Below are 22,828 nucleotides of genomic sequence, written 5' to 3' on the forward strand. Positions count from 1 at the left end.
ACTGAAGTGCGCTCATACGCAATGCCCATTGTTAACTGCCCCTTATTTGGCTTGGTTATTTTGTTACGTCTGAGCGTACACGCTAATCCTGTGACGCGTAATACGCGCGGTAACGACATGGCGTCCAAATTAGCAGTTGGCCAGACTCTCTTAATAAATACGGCACTGGCAGCAGCTGTATGCTGTACACGCGATTCGGGGGATCCCCGATCGAGAAGTAAAAGCCACCTCGATATTGACATGTACGATAAGTCACGATGCTTTAAATGGGCGAATATCTTTAATACACGTATTTATCAACTTATTATTTGTAATTTTTACATTATTATTTTTTTTGTCGAAAAAATAGATTTAAAATGATGATTATTGTGATATTTATAACTTAATTTATAACAATTATAGAAACGAGTAAAAGTTAGTCTTAATCTTACGCACGGTTTATATACGTTCTAATTTCATTCTCCTCTTATGATCTCTAAGATATATTATTTGAGCATTTTTTAATAAAAAGAAAAATAATTTTGAAATTACATCAATATATGTAGAGATTAATACAAATATTGGCGTACAATATGTATGTTATATTGCTACATGCAATATACCTGTTTGCAATAAGACTACAAGATTAGAGATCGATCGACTCTTTTCGATCCCACAAATTGCCTGCTGGACGCAATCTCATCGACCAATCAGGATGCTCGAAATGAATGAGGGAGTGGGGGTGGGGCCATTTTTTTCCGAAATATTTCGGGGAGACTTGGCAAACCCATAGAGATATATACTAAGAACACTAGAGGGCGGACTCCGTAAAATCCCTGTGACCGATAGAAGGAGGCGTTCGCCATTTTGGTCCGGGCAAATTTCGACTAGCGACCGTACCGATAACGTACAGTCTGTATTAGCGCTAGCGGAGCATGCAGGGAGATCGACGACGGGATGCAACGGCAGTAGGCTAGCATCTATGCCAAGGTCTCCATCGGAGTTTGGAAATCGAAAATGTTCTTAAATTCGCAAATTCTACTTAAAGTAGCATAGATCTACGTTGCAAAATGCCTGGTTCATGTGCTGCTTTTGGATGTAGAAACAGGAGAAAAGAAGGGGAGCGGAGTTTCTTTTCACAAGTAACTAAAATTACATTTAAAGTATGTGTTAAACAGATTGATTCAAGACAAATAAAAAAAGAAAAAGAAAAAGAAAAGAAAAGGTCTTGCAAAATTCGTCAGGGGGCATTCCGCCCTCCCTCAGCCATTCTCGATCTATTGCTACTATAGATAGCTAATACAGTAGGCCTACATAACTATATCAAGGTCGGCGGAACGGGGGGGGGGGGGGGGGCATTTGCCCCATTTCCAAAATAAAAAAGACTCCCCTTTTTAAGTTTAAAAAGTGCTCTTTTCTAAGTGCCCTATTTGGCCCTTGAGCCCCCCCACCCCCCCCCCCCAAAAAAAAAATAAAAATAAAAAATAAAAATAAATAAATAAATAAATAAATTTAAAAAAAAAAAAATTTAAATCGTTCCTCCATCCTGTGCTATACCAGCAGTTAATTTTACTATGGTGATAGTGTGAGAAAAGCTTAGAATACGTAATATATGCCTGGTGACAGGACATATTATGCTCCGGCATTGATATCTTTCTGAAAATAGAATTAGCATCATGGGTCTGATTGGGCTTTTGGTTAAAGGCAGGGTGAGGATTAGGATTAGGGTTATGTTTTATGATCTGGGTTAGGGTTTATGTAAGCTTCAACATTAGCATTTCGAGCTTGAACTTAATATGTCATGGAACCAATATGCCTGCACGTACTTTTAAAAATGATTTATTTCATTTCCACCCCCCCCCCCCCAAAAAAAAAAAAAAATTGAAATTCAATGAAACACTCGTATACAAAGATAGGACTATAGAATGCAGTCCCCTCATACAGAAAAAATATAATTGCAAAAAAAAACAAACAAACAAAAATTGACGCAGTATACTGTATCACAAGGGGCACCCGGCTGTCTAGAGACCAAGAGAACCCTTTGTATTGCATGGACCATGGTCGTGTTGGTCGGCTTGAAAGTATTACCTCTTGGAGAATAAAGTAAATTTTGTTTAATTTTCATTTTCATTACCACTCATAATAAGAGATTGCTAGCAAATTAAATTTTTGAGTTGTTTCCTTCTCTCATCTCCGACCCCCTCATCTTCTTGCTGAAAACCAATACGTGTTTGAGCGCTTGTGTATACGTATTCACGTCTCCACCACTACTGCGCTGCCCGGACGCGATGTTTGTTTTTGCCCGGACAAAGATGGCGCGCGGCCTCTTCATCTCGGCACACGAGCACTGCGTACGCGCCACACACAGTCCGCGCTCTAGTATATTATTAGTATACATCTCTATGGGCAAACCAGACTGGACTGTTTTGGAGGTCGAGATGCGTGCGTGCGCGGCAAATTAATACAAGAGCGTACGGTGGAGCATACGTGTGCTGTGAATAGCGGTGTGTGCGCGCGGTAAATGATCACACAAAACAGTCCAGGCAGTGGACTACACACTACCAAAACCCAGATCAATGGGCAACAAACGTTGTGTGAAATTAGTGTCACACTTAAGCACCACCCCCAGAGCCTGAAAATTTACATTCATGGTATGCATAATATCTGCAAGAAACTGGTTCAGTCCAGTTTAGAACTACAGGACTGTCTGTTTAAACATTCAACCCGTCATGCACAACTGCCAAGAAACTATTTTCTCCCTTTTATTGAATATAAATAAAAGTATGCAATTTAGATTCCACAAATTGAGACGGAACTTCCATCTGCGGTGCTATAGGTGAACTGAAAGTCCATAAAAATTTGACGTAAAAAAAAGAGAGAGAAAAAAAACAACCCATTAACCTTTAAAGGGTGTGTACAGTCCCGGTCGGGGCGAGAATTCAGCCTTTAGCGTTTTGCGAGACATCCAGAGACCACCCTATGAGACTCCAAAGAGCATGCAATTCCAAGGGGTACCAAAAGCCTAACCGACGAGAAACGGCCTCGAGATGGCTGAGATATCCAAAAACAGGTTGAAACAAAGAGATCCCAATAAAGGTGGGGCATGTCGCCTTTTATTATTATCACTTTTGGGGGTATCTCAGCCACCCGAAAACCAACTCCCATCAAAAAAACGTTGAAACCCTCTCAAAACCACACGCCCTCCCACACCCCACAAGAGGCCTCCCATTATCTCACGTAGTAATGTTCAAAACATGAAACCCCACCCCAACCACCACTGTACACAGTCCCTTTAAGTAATAAGTGTCTAAGCATCTTTCACCACATCCTCAATTGTACAATGTAGTTTGCATACAAAATGCATAACCATGAAGACATCTGAGCTATAAACTACAATATGGTAATGCCTGAACAATTGCCCACATTCTGGCGCCAGAAGTTAGCCCTTTGGTGAACATGCCATGTACTGAGCTGCTTTACACCTGCTGCACAGCAGAAAAGACTTTCGCCGCGTCCTCAACTGTACAATGTAGTTTGCATACAAAATACCTCACCATGTAACACATCTGAGCTAACTGCAAGATGGTAATGCCTGAACACTAGAACCCACATTCTGGCGCCAGAATTTAGCTCTTCCGTGAACATGCTATATATGAAGCTGCATTATACCCGCTGCACAGCAGAAAAGAAAAGGAAAAAAAAAACAGGCTAGGGCCCTTTTCAGCATCAAAGGGCATTAGAAACCCACAAATTGAGACGGAACTCTCAACCATATTTGGCTGGACTTGGAGATCCACTGGAAATTGACTGAAACAAAAAAGGACTATGCATACCAGATATATTTCCAAACAAGTTCACCTACCAAACTTAATTTTAATTTGCCCGCATAGCAAGGCATGGACAAGTCTGAGCAGACTGCAATTATAGTAATGCATGAATGCACTGCCCACATTTTTGGCGCCCCAACCTGGCTTGATCATATAGCATGTGAGGAGCTACTTCACACTCGCTGTATATGTTCTGAGAATAATGCAGCAAGCTGAGGCTATAAAATCCCTTTAAACATAAATGGGCATACCATTTCACAAACTGCTACGAGCAACAACAAACTTTCACAGGGCTCAGAAGTTTGCATATAGTACGGGCCTTAAAATTCCACCAATTTGAGACAAAACTCTCATTCACAATTAGGTAGCCTTAGAGAACCATTTGAATTTAACTTTTCTTTTCTTTTTTTTTTCTCCTTCCAAGGGCATGATTACGCATACAAAATAACCAACTTCTATCTTCCACCCCACAGACTTGATTATAATTTGCATGCATAGCAAACCATGGGCATATTTGAGCACCTATTGCAATGTGGTAATGAATTAATAACTGCCAAACTCTTGACTCCAAAATCTGGTTTGTGAACATAAACATACATATGAGGAACTACTTCACACCCGCTGTATGTTCGGGGAGTAAAGCAGCAAAGTTGTAAAGTTTATAAAGACCCCTTCAAATGTCAATGAACATAATAATCTCACAGCTTCTACAAATCACATTCACAAAGCTCAGTAATTTTTTTTTTGCCCATGACTTACAAAAAATGTATGCACACTAATTCCAGAAATGAAAACGAAATTGTCAGGGCATGAAGTGAGACATGGTCCGTGCATGATTCAGGTAAAGTAACTTATACACCACAATAAATAAGTTTACTCTTTAGGATCATCCCAATCACATACCAAGATGTGGCAGATAAAACCTCTCCTGTAATACACCCTAGGCAATATTCAACACATTTCCTAGTTATAAAAATCCTAGCTTGATTTTCACGTCAAAGGTGAAGAACAAAATAGAATATATTTCAAAGCAATGGTGTTCCTATATGGCCATTTTTTTTTGTCTGCTTATCATATGCTCATGATAGAGGAGTAGTCTGATTTTGAAGTCAGCTTTTACGTCTGCCGAAAGAAAAAAAAAGAACAGGCATAAGAGACCATTCTATTGATTACTCATACCTTCAGTAATGTCCTGTTGTCTGCATCGTCTGCCCTCTTATTCATCCAAAAGTGATATTACCACCAAAAAAAAACCAAAACCTTTAACCTTGAAACTTGTCATGTGACATTCTGCACAGTATTTCATAATTATACCATAGAATTAACGACCATGCACCAAAAAGGGGCATGGCCCAGCCTTGTCTCTGGATAGTTCTAATAACATAGAAAAAATTAGCTATTTTCTTCAGCTTGAAAAACCTCTCTTTTCCAGACTTTGAAATACCACAGAACTTGCACAACAGCACGACAGCATTTGATTTACGGCTGCCAAGAAAACTAAAGCAAATTTGGTGCAATTGAGTTACATACTCTGGGAAATTTCTTTCGTCCAGTCATTTCCCCCTAAAAAGCCCTATTTTTTTTCCCCCTCTACTTTAGATACCGAGGTATACCGAGCCTTAAAACCCTTTTTTTTTTCCCCTAAAGTTAGCTATTTTCTTCAGCTTGGAAAACCTCTCTTCTCCAGACTTTGAATACGTGGTACCACAGAACTTGCACAAAACAAGAAATGGCATTCTATATACCATCTACATTAACGACAGCCTTTCAATTGCCCCTACCAAGAAAACTGAAACAAATTTGGTGCAATTGAGTTGCATACCCTGGGAAATTTCTTTCCCAGGGTCCAGTCCCGTCATTTCAGCCTTAAAAACTTTTTTTTTCCTCTATATACCGAGGTACCGAGGTACCGAGCCCTAAAACCTCCTTTTCTCTTTCTTCCTTTTCCCTCTAGATACCGAGGTCTCTCTCTTATGGGGACAAATTCCAAACATCTTCTTTAATAACATAGACATTTTCTTCAGCTTGAAAAACCTCTCTTTTCCAGACTTTGAAAAACCACAGAACTTGCACAAACAGCACGACAGCATTTAAATTACGGCTGCCAAGAAAACTAAAGCAAATTTGGTTTTCGTCCAATCATTTGACCCTTAACCCCCCCCCCCTTTTTTTTTTTTTCCTCTAGTCTAGATACCGAGGTACCAAGCCTTACAACCTTTTTTTTTTTTTTTTTTTTTTTTTAAGTTAGCTACTTTCTTCAGCTTGGAAAACCTCTCTTCTCCAGACTTTGAATACGTGGTACCACAGAACTTGCACAAAACAAGAAATGGCATTCTATATACCATCTACATTAACGACAGCCTTTCAATTTCGGTTGCCAAGAAAACTGAAACAAATTTGGTGCAATTGAGTTGCATACTCTGGGAAATTTCTTTCCCAGGGTCCAGTCCCGTCCTTTCTTATTGGGACAAATTCCATACCTCTTCTTTAATGACATAGTCTAGATAAAATTAGCTATTTTCTTCAGCTTGGAAAACCTCTTCTCCAGACTTTGAAATGCCACAGCACTTGCACAAAACAAGAAATGGCATGCTATATACCATCTATATTAACGACAGCCTTTAAATTACGGCTGCCAAGAAAACTGAAACAAATTTGGTGCAATTGAGTTACATACTCTGGGAAATTTCTTTCGTCCAGTCATTTCAGCCTTATGAATAACACAAAACTTGCACAGAACAAGAAATGGCTCATTATATTTCCTCCATGTTAAAAACAGCCTTTAATTATATCATAGACTCTAGGGCTGAGAAAAAAAAAATTAGGCCATGTTTGTGAGATTCCAACTGAACAGACTTAACGGATAAAGTTTACATTCTTGATCAAGCGCTTTCTATCCTTTTCGCAAGACATTCAAATCAATTTGACAGTCGACACTTAAAAACACTTCTCTGGAGTAAAAACTTTTAATTTCTTTTTCCAAATCATTCAGAGTAATATGAAGGAATTGTTTATACTTGCGGATTCCTCATTCAGCTTATTCCTCAACCAAGTTCCAACCAGTTGTGCCCTTTTCCTTGCTTTGAAGAATCAATTTGACTCCTTGCAGCTTGATTCTTGTCGAAACACCTTTTTCCTTCCGAAGTTTGTATGCTGCATTCGCTAGAATCCCCCGGCGAATCTTGAGTGCAGGCGGCAAATCCGTTCTCACAGTGATGCGAGATGGCGGTGGCGCTCGCTGGTCCGGCGCCGCTCTCTGGGGCTGACGCTGCTGCTGCTCGAAAGCCGAAAGCACCTCATCCCGGTCTGTCATGGAGAGAAACTTGACGATGATCGGTGAGGGGCGCGGCGGGCGTTGCGGTTCCTCGGGTCTCCCAGTATCCCTGCGAGCCGGTAGCCTGTGGGCGTTCGCGAACTTGATATTCTTGGCTCTGCCGTCTTCCATCCCAAGCTTGTCAAAGACATTTTGGAGCGTCACAAGAATGTTTTCGTTTTTCTGCTCTGGGACCCCATAGAAGAGAAGATTCATCTTTCTGTTATAAATCTCCATAAGCGTCATTTTCTCCTCTAGTTTTTTTATTTCATTTTCCAGAACACTGCGCACGTTTGGTATCTCCTTCTCCACATCCGAAATTTTAGCATCGTTGAACTCGAGGGACTTCTCGATTTCAGTGAACCGCTTGTTTATGTCACTGATCTGTTCGTTCAACTTGTCAATTTTCGTGTCTATTTGATGGTTCAGATTGTCTATTTTTGAGCTAATGGTGGTTGAAAGATTAGCAATGTCCCTTTGAAGCTCTGCATTGCTGGGGCCCTGACCATGCGGTGAGGAAGCCCTGTCCCCCGGGCCCGCGCCGCCTGGCGTGTGCTGCTTTGATGATGTAGCCCGAGTGTAGGGGCGTGGCTGAGACATTCTAGCAAGTTCCTTGCTTATACGGTATCGAACGCGTGTTGTGGTGGAGGGCCGCTTGAGAACACGTCCTTTCACGACGAAGTCATACAACCTTCAGTAGTAAAGGAAGACACCACAACACACACACACACACACACACACACACACACACACACATACAAATAGGAAATGCATAAAGTATGACACTTTATGGTGCATAAGCATTTCAGATTTTGCTGATGTGAAAGAATAGAACATTTATACATAGAAAAGCAGGGCAATGTTTATCTAATGTGCCTTGTCCCCCTTGGACAATGTTGGACATCTTAACATACCAATGGTGGAATTTCGGAGCTTGGCTATTTGTTACAAGTTCATGGTGTCACTGCTGGCAACCAGGCACAGCGGCCTGGTGGTAGTGTCGCTGCCCGAAAAGCAGTAGATGAGAGTTTCGAGTCCCACTGGTTCCTTTTCTCGACATTTTTTGTTAAATTTCAAATCAGCAGTTGCGATCTTAACAAATTTAATTTGTAGAGGGAGATAAAGTTAAAAAACTGGCACCTAAAACGTAATCGTCTTGTGCCGAATAATATTCCGTCATGTTTATCCGTGTGCTGTCATCCCTCAGCCTATGGGAGTGGTCCTACCTTTGACAAATGTCAAGGGGATGAGCATTGCACTAAGGATGTGACCAGCCGGAATTTCCAGCTCTCATGCACAGTACGTGGGACCAAACCGGACGTCGCAATGTCACTGACAGCAGCTGGGAAATCAGACGTAACGTTACTTCCAGCGTCCTTCGAGAGACGGGAGGATGGTACCAGCGACCAAACCGTCTATGCGAACGTGTCAATGAGCTCCGAGAGTAGCAGGGAAACATTTACGTGCAGTGCCCGTGGAGAAGCTGTCCAAGGCATTGCAAATGCAACGATAACGGTGATGATCGTGAAATCAGGTATAAGCTCTGTTTTTTGGCGTACATTTTTACGTTTAAGTAAGTGAACTCCTCAATTATTTTACTTTCTTCAGAGCATAGATAATGTAATATGTGAGAAAATTGATTAGTAATTATGTATAATGCTGTTTACATATCTTTATTTTTTAACGGTAAATTTTCTTGTTAGTAATACAGTGAAATTATTATTTAAAATCATGTGACTTTTTTTTTTCTCGTACGTTCTGTGGAAGAAGAAAGTGAAATAAATTGAATTGAATGACTTGGGGGAAAAAGTTTAGTAATACATTCAATGAAACTACAAGAACTTCATAAATGATTTGAAAAGAAAGCTCTAATATACGGTAAAGTTGACCTAAAACGTGTAGATCCTTAGACTCATACAAACAGAAACTTTCAGTTACCGGACGAGACATACTAAAGTGACCTTAAGGTTAAGGTGCACATGCATCCATATGTGATAGTGGCAGCGATCACAATTACATAATAATGAAATCCGAACAAGATGAGAGAATATATCATTACGAACATGAAAGTTTGGTAACGAATATAACACTTCACCCCCTCAACTACAATACTCACCAGTGGTGACAAATCTTGGCATCAGGGTGTTTTGACACAGGAAGGTGTAACTCCCTTTTCTTCCCTTTTCAACGAGGGAAGTGAAATGTGAAGTGGGGCCTTGTGAGTGTTGACATTTTTGCCTCATCCAGTTTGCATGTTGAAATGTGTGCCGCAAATGCCACAACATTGATGACGGTCACAACAGGCATGACATGCATATTGGGAACTTTACCATTGACATCATTGCGCAATTTGATTTGCTTCCAACACTATCCAACGTCATTTTCGGATCAAGATATGTACGAATGTGACAAGCTGCAAAGTTCTTTCATCTTACATGCAAAATTCTTGAGACTTTTGCCATTTTGTTCGTCTATAATAGTTTACAGTGATCATTACTGACCATTCAATATATGGAAAACTGTTCTTACGGTAGTTGATATTCACAATAGGTTATGGCATTATTAGGACTTTGATAAGTTGGTCGATATATTGATCGATGATAATCATATTGATTGACTGACATGTCTGTGAGGTTCGTGAAAAAAAAAACTTTCTCATGTCTACTGCATGAAGGAACGCACACATAATACTCATTTGCAAGTACCATGTGCACACAATGAATTAATACAGCCATATCTGCATACAAAAGTTCGTATACGTCATCACTTCTGTCATACGTGGTCATCGTGTATGAGGCTTGCTCTTTATTCTTCTTTTCTCGTGCATGTGCAGGAGGATTTCCTTTTACCGCAATTATCGTAATAATTGTGGTGATTCCTATCGTCTTGGGTCTGGTGGGTTTTCTTGTGTTTAAAGTCACACACAAGAAGAAAGATGGTGGACACAAAGGAGGTAGATGTCACTTTTAACGTCTTTCAAAGCGACGATAAGACGTAGTATTGTCAGAGCAAATTGATATAATTCAGTAACCAGCAACACAAGTAATCACTGTTTATTACTGACTGACACGGTGAAGTACAAATAAAATGCAAAGTAATTGAAGGACATATGTCATTTTTCGAAAGCAATTATTAAAATGACATCAAATAAATTAAACTGTATAGAGTTCGGCAAAGTTACATACAGATATAATAGTAACTGTGAACAAACTTGTCTTTACGTATAGGTGATGGCCGGACAATGACAATTTTATGGCCCGAAACTTTAAAGTAAAATATTAACAAATAAATATATTGAATAAAACATTAGAAAATGTTATGAAAAAGGAAAAATGTAAAAATGTGTTGATTTTAAATTGTACATTTAGGATAATGGGCAAAAGCATGATTTTACATGGCTCGATAATGTTCTTGAAATGATTGTTCTATCATTATAGGGGTAGACGTGGGTATAAAACGGGAGAAATGATTTTTAAAAAAATAAGATCGGCCGTAATATTATATATGGACATTGGTTAGAAATAGTAAGACTAGCGGCGATCTGGCAACCCTTGCGGTACCTAGCTAAAATTATAGTGTAGATATCACGCACTGGGACGTTAGTTCTTCTTCACCATTCTGGATTAGAAAAACAACAACATAAAAACAATGTACACACCAAAATGATAATAATGATAATAATAATAATAATAATAGTTCGATTGCCCAGGTGGCGACAAAAACCTATAATTAGGTTATGACCCCGAAATCTTCTGGCCGGGCCAATCAATCGTCCACCGCTTGCGTCAAGCACTGATGCAAGCTTCAACAATTTTCAAATTTGTATTATCAATGGACTATAAATTCGAGTTCTTGAGTCTGTAAACAACCTATCCAGGGACATTTGAATGCAGAAAAATATTAGTGTATGTTGTAGTCGCTCTTATAGTTTTATTTCATCCTTTACTGCCCAATTGGTGCCTACGGTGATGCGTGTCCAATGATTAGGCGATTGCCGCATAATTATGCTTTACTTACTACCCCCATTGACCCTCGCGCAGATTGTTGCACCGGCTTCTTCACGCACCGTGCTTACGAGAGGAGTCCAAGTGGCGAAGAAAACAACCCTGAACTTGGTACGTGCGCTTGAAAGATTCTAATTATTTCAAGGCTGTAATTGTATACGACACCTTTACTACCTCTTTATCACATGTTTCAGATAAGGCGTAAAATATATTTCCGAAAAGTTCAATTTGCCAACTATTATGCCTAGTGCATTACTTGGGTCCACTTACTACTACTATTGCCATAAACAATCTACCTCCTTCCTCTCGGAATAGATAAACAGGAAGAAAAATAGAAACGAATAACGATGACACGGGAAACAATAAACGAAGTATGGAACACGTTAACATCTGTCTGAACGGTGACTTCCATTAAAAAAAAGAGATCCTTGGCTGTAATACTACAGAGTAGTAATAGACAAAGTATGAAACGGTGTAACACGTGTCTGAACGGTGAATTACATAAAATAGAAGATCCTGGGTTGTAATGCTATACAGAGTTTTGCATGCTTGAGAAGATGCATGGACTATTGGACTTTCTTACGTTTTTGTTGTTTGGTTTCTTCTTTTCTTCTTTTTTTTTTTGACGTAGAAACATATGTTTGTGATAAAGAAGTCAAAACCATCGATACTGAAAAGATTGCGTGTTAACATCACTTTCGTCAGTGTAAACTAAAGTCATTATAACACCTCTCATACTGAGCACTCTCACATGGAAATGAATGAGTGTATCGTTACCCGTAGTCTTGACTAGATATCAGTGTAACAAACTGATATAACATCACGTGGAAATCGGACTGATTCGACACACAGCACGAAATATCGCAACCAGTAACATTGTATGATGATTTTGCCATGCAGTGCAAGCTATAATAGCAGTGATGATTACAACGACAATTATAATATCAACTATAGTAGCAGTTTATAGCGTACATGATAAGTTAAAAGGACGTAAAGTTGGAGGTGACACGACGTTTGCTCTTGCGACGATTGCTCTGGTCTTATTTTTTCCAAAGACTTAGGGTGAGGGTTAAGGCTGTGATGGGGTTTTAGGCTTAGTTTGATGTGAGGATTATGATTCGGGTTAGAGTTATGTTTGCGGGCAGGATTTATGTTTGGCTTTAATAGCGTTCAGATACTTTTTTGGAGTAATTGTCACAGGAGGAAACGCACGGAGTTGGAAGATCATGACCAATATTATAGTGTCGCTTTATATATAGCATGAAAGATTATAACTTTCATGAGAAGAGATAGGCCCCATTATATAGATATCGAAATTCTGTAAAGCATCGAGAGAGTATAAATATAGAATGGAGGAAATGGAAATATATATATATATATGCAGATAGATAAATGGATGGATAGATAGGTAGATAGATAGACGGATAGATAAACAAATGTGGGTAAAACTGATTCATTGGAGGAGATGGTACAATATGATAATTACCTTTGGTTCACCAGGGTGAGGGCTGATCATGGTGATGATTCTAATTGATGATTACTGATAACTGATGAATGATGATGTAACAATTACCATCATTGTCAGATTGTTGCGGTCATATACCGGACTCCGACGTGTATTTCCAAGTACGGTGTCTTCCGCAAATAAATTAAATTGCATTTCTGTGTTTAGAGAAAATCAGTAGGTCATCTCCGTTCGAATGATTCGCTTTCAGAGTTCGAAGCAGCTCTTGAGAGCTAGGGCTCTGTCAACTATTAAAGTTTTGTGTCGTGTGTATAACGTGAATAGGGCTGCACATTTTGATTTTATGTGTTCACAAAAACAAGACACATTAATATAGCAAGAAACAAACATAACTGAATTACCAGATTACAATGATTATTATACTATGCAATGGCATTTGCCCTTTTTGATGGACAAAAATAGTAGAAACGTATATTCTAATGTCATTTGCAACATAATAATGGTAAAAAGTTATAGTCATATGGGAACCAAAGGGGGGGGGGGGGCGAAGTCAATAGCACAGCTTGTAATTCTTAGGTGGGTGGTTCTGATCTGTTCAGCAAGCCTATACCAAGGATTGTTTTAAAGGGGTCGTATAGTTTTGGTTGAGACCTAATTTCAGGTTTCTAACATTTTTTGGTGAGATAATGAGAAACCTCTTATGAAATATGAAAGAGCATGTAATTCCATGAGGAATTCAACGTTTATTTGATGAAAATTGGTTTTAAAACGGCTGAGATATCCAAAACAGAGCGATTCTAGTAAAGTGTGGGACCCACACTTTATTACGATCGCTTTGTTTTACTTTGTTTTTGGATGTTTCAGTCATTCCAAACCCGATTTTCATCAAAAAAACTTTGAATTCCTCTTAAAATGGTATGTTCTGTACTATTTCGCAAGTGTTTTCTTGGTATCTCGCAAAAAGTTAAAAGCCCAATTCTCATCTCCACCAATACTGTACTATCCCTTTAACATCACGTAATGTACATGTCTATCTAATGCAAACTGTTTACAATAGAAAATTTATCTTGCGTGTATACAAAGCCAAGTCTTTTTATGTCTGCCCTCTTTAGTCGCGTCACGAGAAGAGATGGAGAAACTGAGGAAACAAATACAAGAGTACAGACCTGGAGGTGCTTCGGGAAGTAAACTAACCGTGAATAAGGTGAACCTTGGGTTATTTGGTGTGATGTTCGCCGGCAAGTCGTCCTTCATCAATTCGGTCATGTTTGCCCTGACAGGTAATACATTTTCTTCATCGTGACATACCTAATCAATATTAACATTATTTCATCTATTCCATGGACAAATCGGTAAAAATTTGGAATATCTTACTATGGTCAAATTGATCAGTCGAAAAAAAAGAAAGAAAATGAGGTCATTGCATCAAGTGCTGTCCATAATGAGGTCTTGGTGATGGACACGTAGCGCGCGGGAGAAATGTAATTTTTTGAAATAGAACTTATTATAAGATATGATTTTAATCTACGTGTATAGAAACCCATGATATCGTGTCAGCAAGGGGCGATTGAGAAATAAAGGAATCTCAAATTATTGTTATATTAACATGATTCATGAATTAAATAAAGTATTCATCTCCTTTTATTTTCTTTTTTGGTTTACATTTCTTTCTATAACATTGTCATCAACCAAGTTCTGTATTAGTCTGCTAATGTGGAGACATGTGGAGGATGTATAAAAAACAATACGTAATATCACGTCAATAGTGTACCATTATTAATCATATTAATAACACTAATATAGCAACAGAAAAAAGAATAGTAAAACAGCAATTACATGCAGCTTATACCATCTACTTTGATAAGTTTTGATAACCTTGTATGCTTGGTTGATACTGCAGCTTGTAGATTTCATATAATTATGTTTCCGGATTCTGTGCTGTACAATTGAAAATTACAACAACAACAAAATGATCATCAATATCTCCATGGGATCGATGTCGCTGCTTCATAAAAAACATACAAATTCATAAATATGCTTTGTCCACGGAGATGAACTTGTACTATAGTCTCCTTACTTATTTTTTGTATATTGATGTTTATTTTGAAGATGGAGCAGATTCTCCCTCCCGAAAATTGCTCAAAAGCATTCTACAGTAGATTTTAGTTCACCTGCTGTAACCTTTCTTTGCGATTACATCACATGCACACGCTGCTTACATTTTCTTCCTTTTTTCAGTGTAATGAGACACAAATCTATTGCTCCGTCGCGTTTGTAATTCAGGTTATTGTAGGCGATATGCTATATGCACAGAGCATATCATTCATGTTATATTTGTATAGATATTTGATATTAATATTTGCCTTTCATCTTTTTCTTGCCTGGTACATAAATTGTCGAAATAAAATCTAATCACGTAGTAGATGAATATAGAAGTCTCTCGGAGAAGCCAGCGACACACAGGGCATGCCTGATGGCAGTGTCACAGTTTAACAATTATCCTATGGCAGTCCTTATCTGGCTGGCTTTCTTCTTCTTCTGTTTTAAGAACAAAAGGCCACACTTTAATACATTAACATGATCCGAATATAATACATTATTTTACCTATCATGCTTCCTACCATCATAATATTGTCTTGTATAACCGAACTTAAAAAAAAATCAAACAAACTATGTACACGATGATTTTCTCCTCCATAGTGTTGAACTTATCCCATGATTTGCAAGTTTCGTGCATGTGTATAGATATGCATATACACGTGTATAATATTTGATGTATGTGCTGTGTAGTCACTGGTCCATTGACTATATAATTTGCCTGTCGCAATTATCATACTGCAGGCAAGTATCACAAACACGCTGACGATTCCTACGACCCGATGGAAGGTGGGAGTATCACACGAGGAAATATACCGTATCACCTGACAAACAGTATAACGCTCTTCGACAACAGAGGACTAAAGGATTACTCGGGTAGTACCACTGAATATATGGATCAATTGAGTAAGAACTTAATATTTTTCGTGCAACTTCAGTTGAATTTTACTTTATCGTACTATTTTTCTGGCGCAAAATTAGTTAAAAATACGTGAATTCTTGGGGTGATCAGAATACTGCAGTAATTTTATTTCAGCTTTAGTTTAAAAAAGCAAAGAAAAGCAAGGCTGCAAAGCTAGGGTATACGTATACTTTGAAACATAGATGTAAGTATGGTTCAGAAAATGCTCAATTTTCTCTTTCATACAATGGTTTTAGACTGAATAAGATGATTTCATAGACATGTCCCATGTCATAACTTAGTGTCATGGTGTGCATCACACCATTCTTCCATTTCGTGCTGCGCCATAAGTGTACAGCGCTCACGAAAAAGAAAAAGCTAATTTCTATGCATCCAGTCGTTATGTTACTGTGAAAAAAGATATGAGCGTGTGTGTGTGCGTGTGTGTGTGTTTGGGTTACGTTGGTAAATGACCAATAGAACTTGAGGATTTCTCTAGAAGAGAATTTGTACAAGCAAAATCAATCATATAGAAGGCACGTCAATGATATCGAAGGTAAACAACGAAATTCTGCTTCTCTCCCACGTTTATTAACATAAGCAAACCTGGCTTAATAGTAAACTCAATTACGTATCACATTGTATCGGATTGCCGTAAAACCTATCAATTATAACATCTACAGGGCAACTATGCTCTGCTGTGTAGACTCAAAGGAAAATTGATCGTAAATTATTTACCACTTCTGTTTCAGGGCACAAAGCGGACGTTGGAGAAAGAATACATTGTCCTATTTTTGTCACTGACGCGGCAAGGTGAGACCACAATTTGACAAAATCAAACTTAGTGAATGTTGCAGGCATCATAAGCAACATGTTTCTCTTTATTACAGTGACTTCATAGTACTTTTTTTTAAAATTGAAAACGGGAAAACAATTGCAATCAATGAATATTTTAGCCACAGATGAATTATTGCAAAAGTTTCACGACCTAAATATTAAATATCAATCAGCCAATCGACACATGGGAGGCGGATGTATGCTACATTAACATAATTTATCATTTTAGTCTCGGAACATAATTTACTGTACACTGTATCATTATAGTGTGGGACTCATGTATTCAATTTCTTTCCCCATAATCAAGCATGAGAACTCAAAAAATCTTCGGGGGGGGGGGGCAAGAAACTACACGAGACTTGTCAGCCTCTGGGCCCCGTTTTATCAAAAGATATAATCGATTATAAATTTTCTTACAACACAGGCTGACATAGACTTACCATAGAAATCAGCGATATATTCCGATAAATCAATTATAACTCTTCATAAAACAGGGCCCTGTACTCTATGACTATCACATAATAGCTGTTTATCTGTTGGGTCATCAAGTATTCTGTTAGTGTGTCATTAGTAAGGCTGGCTAAGGGCAGATATTGATCAGTGTTGATCAAGTTTGAAATTGATTCGTCCCGTCGATCATGAATAATCTCATTTCGCAGAAAGGATTTCTATTCTTTTCTTTTTTTTTATCCTGGATATTTTTTTTTTCATCGCAGCTGTTTGTACCGCGTCAGATGACACGGTAGAGTCTCACTGTACTACCTCTATTGCAAAGTGAATTGTTTAATAGATCTCTATTGCAGGAAGACCGCCACAATCATCTTTTGAATTGAAGTTCATTTCAATCTCCTGCCGCAAAGCTTGTCTATACAATTTAGGCTTTTCCTGTTCGAATTCGGCCCTGTCCTTTCACACGCCCACGAGATGTTTTACCTTACCCCTTGTGAAAAGGGGAGGTTGTACTTTTGGACTACTATTAGATCATCATCAGAGCCATCTAAGAGAACAATTCTTACATATCATACTCTATATTGAGGCTACTCTTGGTGAATGAGGGAAGATGTTGAAACGGCAATGATTAAAATGATAGGAAAATAAACGATGATAATAGTTATCATTGCCGTCAGCATTGACAGCATGTCCTCATGAGATTGTTCAGATGGAATATTAAAGACCCTTGTGTCTTGAAATGACTCAGTTTTGTCGGGAATTAATTTCCCATTTGCGTTAATGATCGGATTGAAGGCGTCTAAGGACATGGAATAATAATTGAGGGTTTTCTGAATTTCAATGAGCAGCTTGGTTTAACGTGACAATGTGAAGTATTTGTTTCTGATTCGTTACAGGGATTGTCCGTTCATGTTATTCTTAATTCATATTCTAACAGAGACGAAAACGCTACCAACGATTTGAAGAGATTTCTAAGTAAATTTTCCCAAGAAATAGAAAAGTTGTGTGGTAAGTGTCTTGCTCCAGAATTTTTCTTTTCCTTAAATTTCTCTATTTTAGTGAGCGAGGAAAATAAGTGTGTATGTGTGTGTGGGGTTAGGAGGAGAAACTCTTTGAATTTGATACGCTTCTTTTCAAGGGCGAGTTTCCACAAACTATATGCCAGGCAGTGATCACTGAATGACTGCGTGATAATGTGTGAAAAAGCGTATAATTTTGACAATTTTATACATACTTATATATATTTAAAAAATGCGAAACCCATATTTCGTGATGATAATGATGTCTTATCCGAACACAAGTCTATAAAGTTTGCAGAGAGAGAAGTTGAGGTACATAATAAAAAATGAAAATAATGGAATATTAATTTTGTATTCTTTCAATGATGGAGCTGTAAGTTTGGGATATCTAGTGAAACTCAACTCAAGTTATTGTTTACAGCAATCAAAATAAAGCAAAGCCGTCAGACAGAGAGAGCAACGTATTTCTTCGTAAAAGCAGACAGTAATGTTACAGATATGAGATTCTAAATTTCACATGTTCCACCCTACAAGCTGTATCCATACCTGTGAATTATGGTATTGTAATAAGAGCATACCCACCCTCACAACTGTCTCACAAATCAAGTCAACATCACATGTCCTTTTCGAAGTCGTGATTGGTAACTTGCAGATCTAAAAAAGTGTATTGTATGAAATGTGAAAACCAATAGGAATTCATTAGACAGTGACGTAATCAGAAATGTAATATGCACATTTTATTGAAAACGATACTACAGTATCTCGCAAATAAAAATGATTAAGCTTTGAATAATGGATCGTTTTTTTAATATTTACCGACATAAGTTTCATTTTAACAGTTTAAACTTTTATTTTTCTGTCATTACACTGGCGTTTCTGTGTGGTATTTCAACCAACAATGTAAGAATGTATGGGCATTCTGTGTTTGTATTCATTCCTTATGTTATCTCTTTCTGTCCCTCTCTGTTTCTCATTATCTTCTTTAAGGTGCGAAGATGAGATCATACGTTTTCACGCATAAAACCGACATGGAGATTAAAGGGTGGGGTCCGCTGGAATTACTCCCAGATATTCCCGAAGAGGATATGATCGTAGTTGAAAATTACACCCACAATAACCATGAAGAAGATGTGGAGAGGAGCACAAAGCTGCTTAAGTTTATCTGGAGTTGTCTCAAGACGGCGGAATGTAACATCAAGTCAATGGAAAGAAAAGAAAATGAAAAGAAGGAAAACAAACTTTCCAACGTACATTCCTCTTCGGTATCTCCGGGGGGGTATACGATTGCTAGTCCAATATCATTGTGAAAAAAAGATGATATATTATAAAGACTCTTCAGTGGATCTCGCCAGAAGAATAATCTTGTCGTAATCTATGCTAATTCAATTCAATTCAATTCAATTCAATTCAATTCAATTCAATTCATTTATTTTCATACTTCTCGTACGTGAATGTCACATCAGAAATAATAATACAGGTTCTTTTACCTTATAAACAATGTGCAAAAACGAACAATATACATGGCAATATCACATCAATTGAAATGATAACTAGTCCAAATCGAATGGGGTTGAACAAAAGGAAGTATGATGGGACCTACATGAAAGCAAGCTTGTTTGGCTGTAGGCCCCGAGTAGTCAGTGTTTGTGAAAAAGAAACGGAGAACGGATAGAAGATAAGACCAGGCGAGTGAATGGTGCCAAATAAGAAAAGCGGCGTATGCCTATGTGATTAAAAAAAAGAAGAAAAAAAAGAGAAAAAAGAAAACTATACTAAAATGTGAACCATGATTGTGGCCGAGCTATCAGCAATTCACCAATTTCACCAGGAAAAACAGTACCCAGGACGATTTCAAATATTTCATATAATCATATAGGAAACCCTGAGGCACATACAGAGGGGAAATATGACTTACATCACCACTGCTACTAATTAGTAATACAGCTGTAATAACATAATAGCAATAGTAACACTTTTATTGATGAAACTCGCTGCAATAATGCCATGTAATTCACTTAAATCTGCCTATGCTGACATTTTAAACTGGTGCTGAAGAGGAGTTATAGGCAGACGTTCATGTCCATGTGACAAAACCAGCACATCTAGAAGGGATGGTGTCTCCTTACTCTTTACGTGGTTTCCATAAGATATAATGGGCGAGTTGGTAGGTGATGAAGTGAAATCGTCATTTTGCGTATGGTGGTTGTGATACCAATGTGTGACTCGAGTGCAGTTCCAAGTGCTTGGCCCGTGTCCTCTTTGGTTTAACCCTAAAAAGGCTGGAATATTTTGGAGGTTTTGAGGAAGGGGGGGGGGCATGATGCCCCACTATGATCTCGGCCAGGGAATGTCTGATTGTTGCCAAATTCAACAAACACCCTACTTTATGACATCACCTACAAGAATGCATAGGTGTTTTACAAAAGTTGCCATAATTTTCCAATGAAGGTTAATCAATTATGCAAATATGCTAATTTTGTTGATTTTTTTTTATATTTTGTGCCAATATGATTGTCTAGTGATCCCTATAATGTGAAATATATGAAAGGAGTTGCTTAACATGTATTTGTAAGAAAACTGATTGTCTAACAAATCCAAGACCAAACATTAGGTATCTAATTAAACATTTATACTCGTTATGCCTATCAAACTCGGGTATCTCGGTATTTTTCGTGTTAATTATTGTTTTTTCCTATAATATCAATTGTTTTGTGTTGTTTACATTCAGAGCAATTGATTTCAACTTCAGAGCAGATTTTAATAGCTGAAACTCAAACTGTGCAAGAAAAACAAAAGTATTACATTAGAATCTTGCAAAACCTAGTTCATTTTACACACAAACACGGACAAATACTACATTTTTGACTGACATGTGACAGTAAAATTTAACGTAACACCGTATCCGCTGCTGGTATATGATTAGGTATCAAAAGGTGCGTAAGACCCTAAAAAAAGTCATGAAGTTTTGGATCTTATAAATTCTGGAAGTTATCTCAAAATGTCCGGAGGGGCCATGATGCCCCCAGTCTTGGATCAATCTCTGTAAATTCATTTATTTCAGTTCTCTTTAGCATGGGGTGATGTTTCCCTGTGGGTGGTGGGAGAGAGGACTGATATTCCTTTCACACACCTGTACGTGGCTTAGCACCAATTACAAGTCATTGAAAATATATGACATTTGAAATGACTGTATATCATACCGTTAATATTATTGATTAATCACACAGATACCGTCTAACTTACTATAGGCAGGTGTCAAAAAATTTGTCTCATACAGAGCAATTGTAGGTTGTACAATTTAATACTGTCAATTTATTTACATGCATAAAGTGATGTTTTGCAGAAAAGCATGTTTTCAGATTTGAAGCATTTTTTTTCAATTATGCAAACGATTTTGATGTTTTTATACGTTTATACAAGTGAGTTAACGACACTATTAGAAGCAAGCTGTTTCCTCCATATTCATCTTTTCTATTCTGCATCTTCATTGCCTTTCTATGTGTGCACCTTTGTCATGCCACTCTTAAGTAACGTTTAATACCGTGTATAACTGTTGTCTTTTTGTCATATCTGAATATACCATTGCTCAATGAAGTTCTGCCAAATGTTTCTCTGTCTGTAGAATGGATCACGTTGTGATTTTATGGAAAAAAAAAACTCCTCGCATTATGCAAGCATCGATATTCATACCCATCATTGCAGACAAGAATGAACTGACGAGGAAATCATTCCAGGACACCTGGGGGTGTTTCATCAACGTTTGTCAGCGCTGACAACTTGAATCACCATAGTAACAGGCAGTGACCAGAGCATCTCAGCCAATCAAAACCAAGGATTTTGCTGAAATTGTCAGCGCTGACAAACGTTGATGAAACACCCCCAGGAGTCTACATCTAAGTGTTCATTTCTTTAAGTCATAATGTATAAATTTTACGGTACATTTCCAAGTCAGCATGGATGACACTAATTGTCAAGAGAGAACGAATACCTTTATTCATTGTTTGCCACCGATGTACATAATTTAACGGGAAATGCTTGGATAAGGTTCGCCATGGGATGACATAATTTCTTTTGTAATGTCTTTTCTCAATGTGGATGATGAACAATGTGCAGACTGCTTTTTCCAAAACAATCAACATTTGCACTAGTATACCTGGAAAAGGGATGTTGACTTGCCTTTCACCTACTAGACAAGCTAAGCTAAACGTGTGTTATTTTAGCTGGCTTCGGTCCAGAAAAAAAAAAAACCAAAAAAAAAAAAAAAAAACCAACTCATTATGGTACCATAGGGTAGGCTCAACAAATGGAGCCACATTGCCCCATGTCACCATGGCGGTCGTAAAGACCAGATGCTGTAGCTTTGCAAAGGTATAGTAATTCACTATGCACTTGTGTCTGCTTCGAGTTCGGAACACCACGTGAGCACAAGTGATATTGAAATCAGATTGAGATCTTGCCTCCATCTCTTCCCGGAGCTAGCTATTGATTCCCGCCATTTCTTGCCAAAAAATGTGTCCGTGGCGAGCAGTGTTGAGGCACCAGAATTCGTGACCAGCTCAAGTATTGTAAAATCCACATAGATTTACACTGCAAACCCTGGCGCACGGATATACTGTACATACTCAATAAACACTTAATGTGAAAAAAAAGAAATGCCAGAGCATGACGTAGATTGTAGATACTTGCGGAGTTTTTATAACCTTTAAACGTTTGTGAAGCTTTCAACACAGGAGAAAGTAATAATAATAGATTCGAGTTTCATAAACCATCTTGAGTGTCAGAAAGCAAAACGTCTCTGCTGAAATAATTGTCATATTATGTATACAATGTATTATATTTACGCCTGTACATTCGGTGACCTGTGTGTGTGTTTGCACAATTGTCTGGTTTCACGTTCTGCACATTTCCTCTCTGTTTTATCCCTTTTCCATTTATC

General features: G+C 38.1%; 1 protein-coding gene across 1 annotated transcript in view; it reads left to right on the top strand.

Annotated features, from left to right (window-relative positions):
- LOC139716513 (uncharacterized) overlaps positions 1 to 20,973 on the top strand; it is a 39,625-nt gene extending 18,652 nt beyond the window's left edge. Inside the window, exons 4-10 of the mRNA XM_071628052.1 lie at positions 8,327 to 8,653; positions 9,953 to 10,072; positions 11,160 to 11,234; positions 13,701 to 13,868; positions 15,430 to 15,561; positions 18,880 to 19,080; positions 20,954 to 20,973. Coding sequence (XP_071484153.1) covers positions 8,327 to 8,653; positions 9,953 to 10,072; positions 11,160 to 11,234; positions 13,701 to 13,868; positions 15,430 to 15,561; positions 18,880 to 19,080; positions 20,954 to 20,973 — 1,043 coding nt within the window. The remainder of the gene's footprint in view (positions 1 to 8,326; positions 8,654 to 9,952; positions 10,073 to 11,159; positions 11,235 to 13,700; positions 13,869 to 15,429; positions 15,562 to 18,879; positions 19,081 to 20,953) is intronic.
- Positions 20,974 to 22,828: the final 1,855 nt, after the last annotated feature.

The sequence above is a fragment of the Diadema antillarum genome, unplaced genomic scaffold (assembly GCF_040938485.1).
Source record: "Diadema antillarum isolate AM-2024a unplaced genomic scaffold, OU_Dant_1.0 scf00000066, whole genome shotgun sequence".
Taxonomy (NCBI): Eukaryota; Metazoa; Echinodermata; class Echinoidea; order Diadematoida; family Diadematidae; genus Diadema; species Diadema antillarum.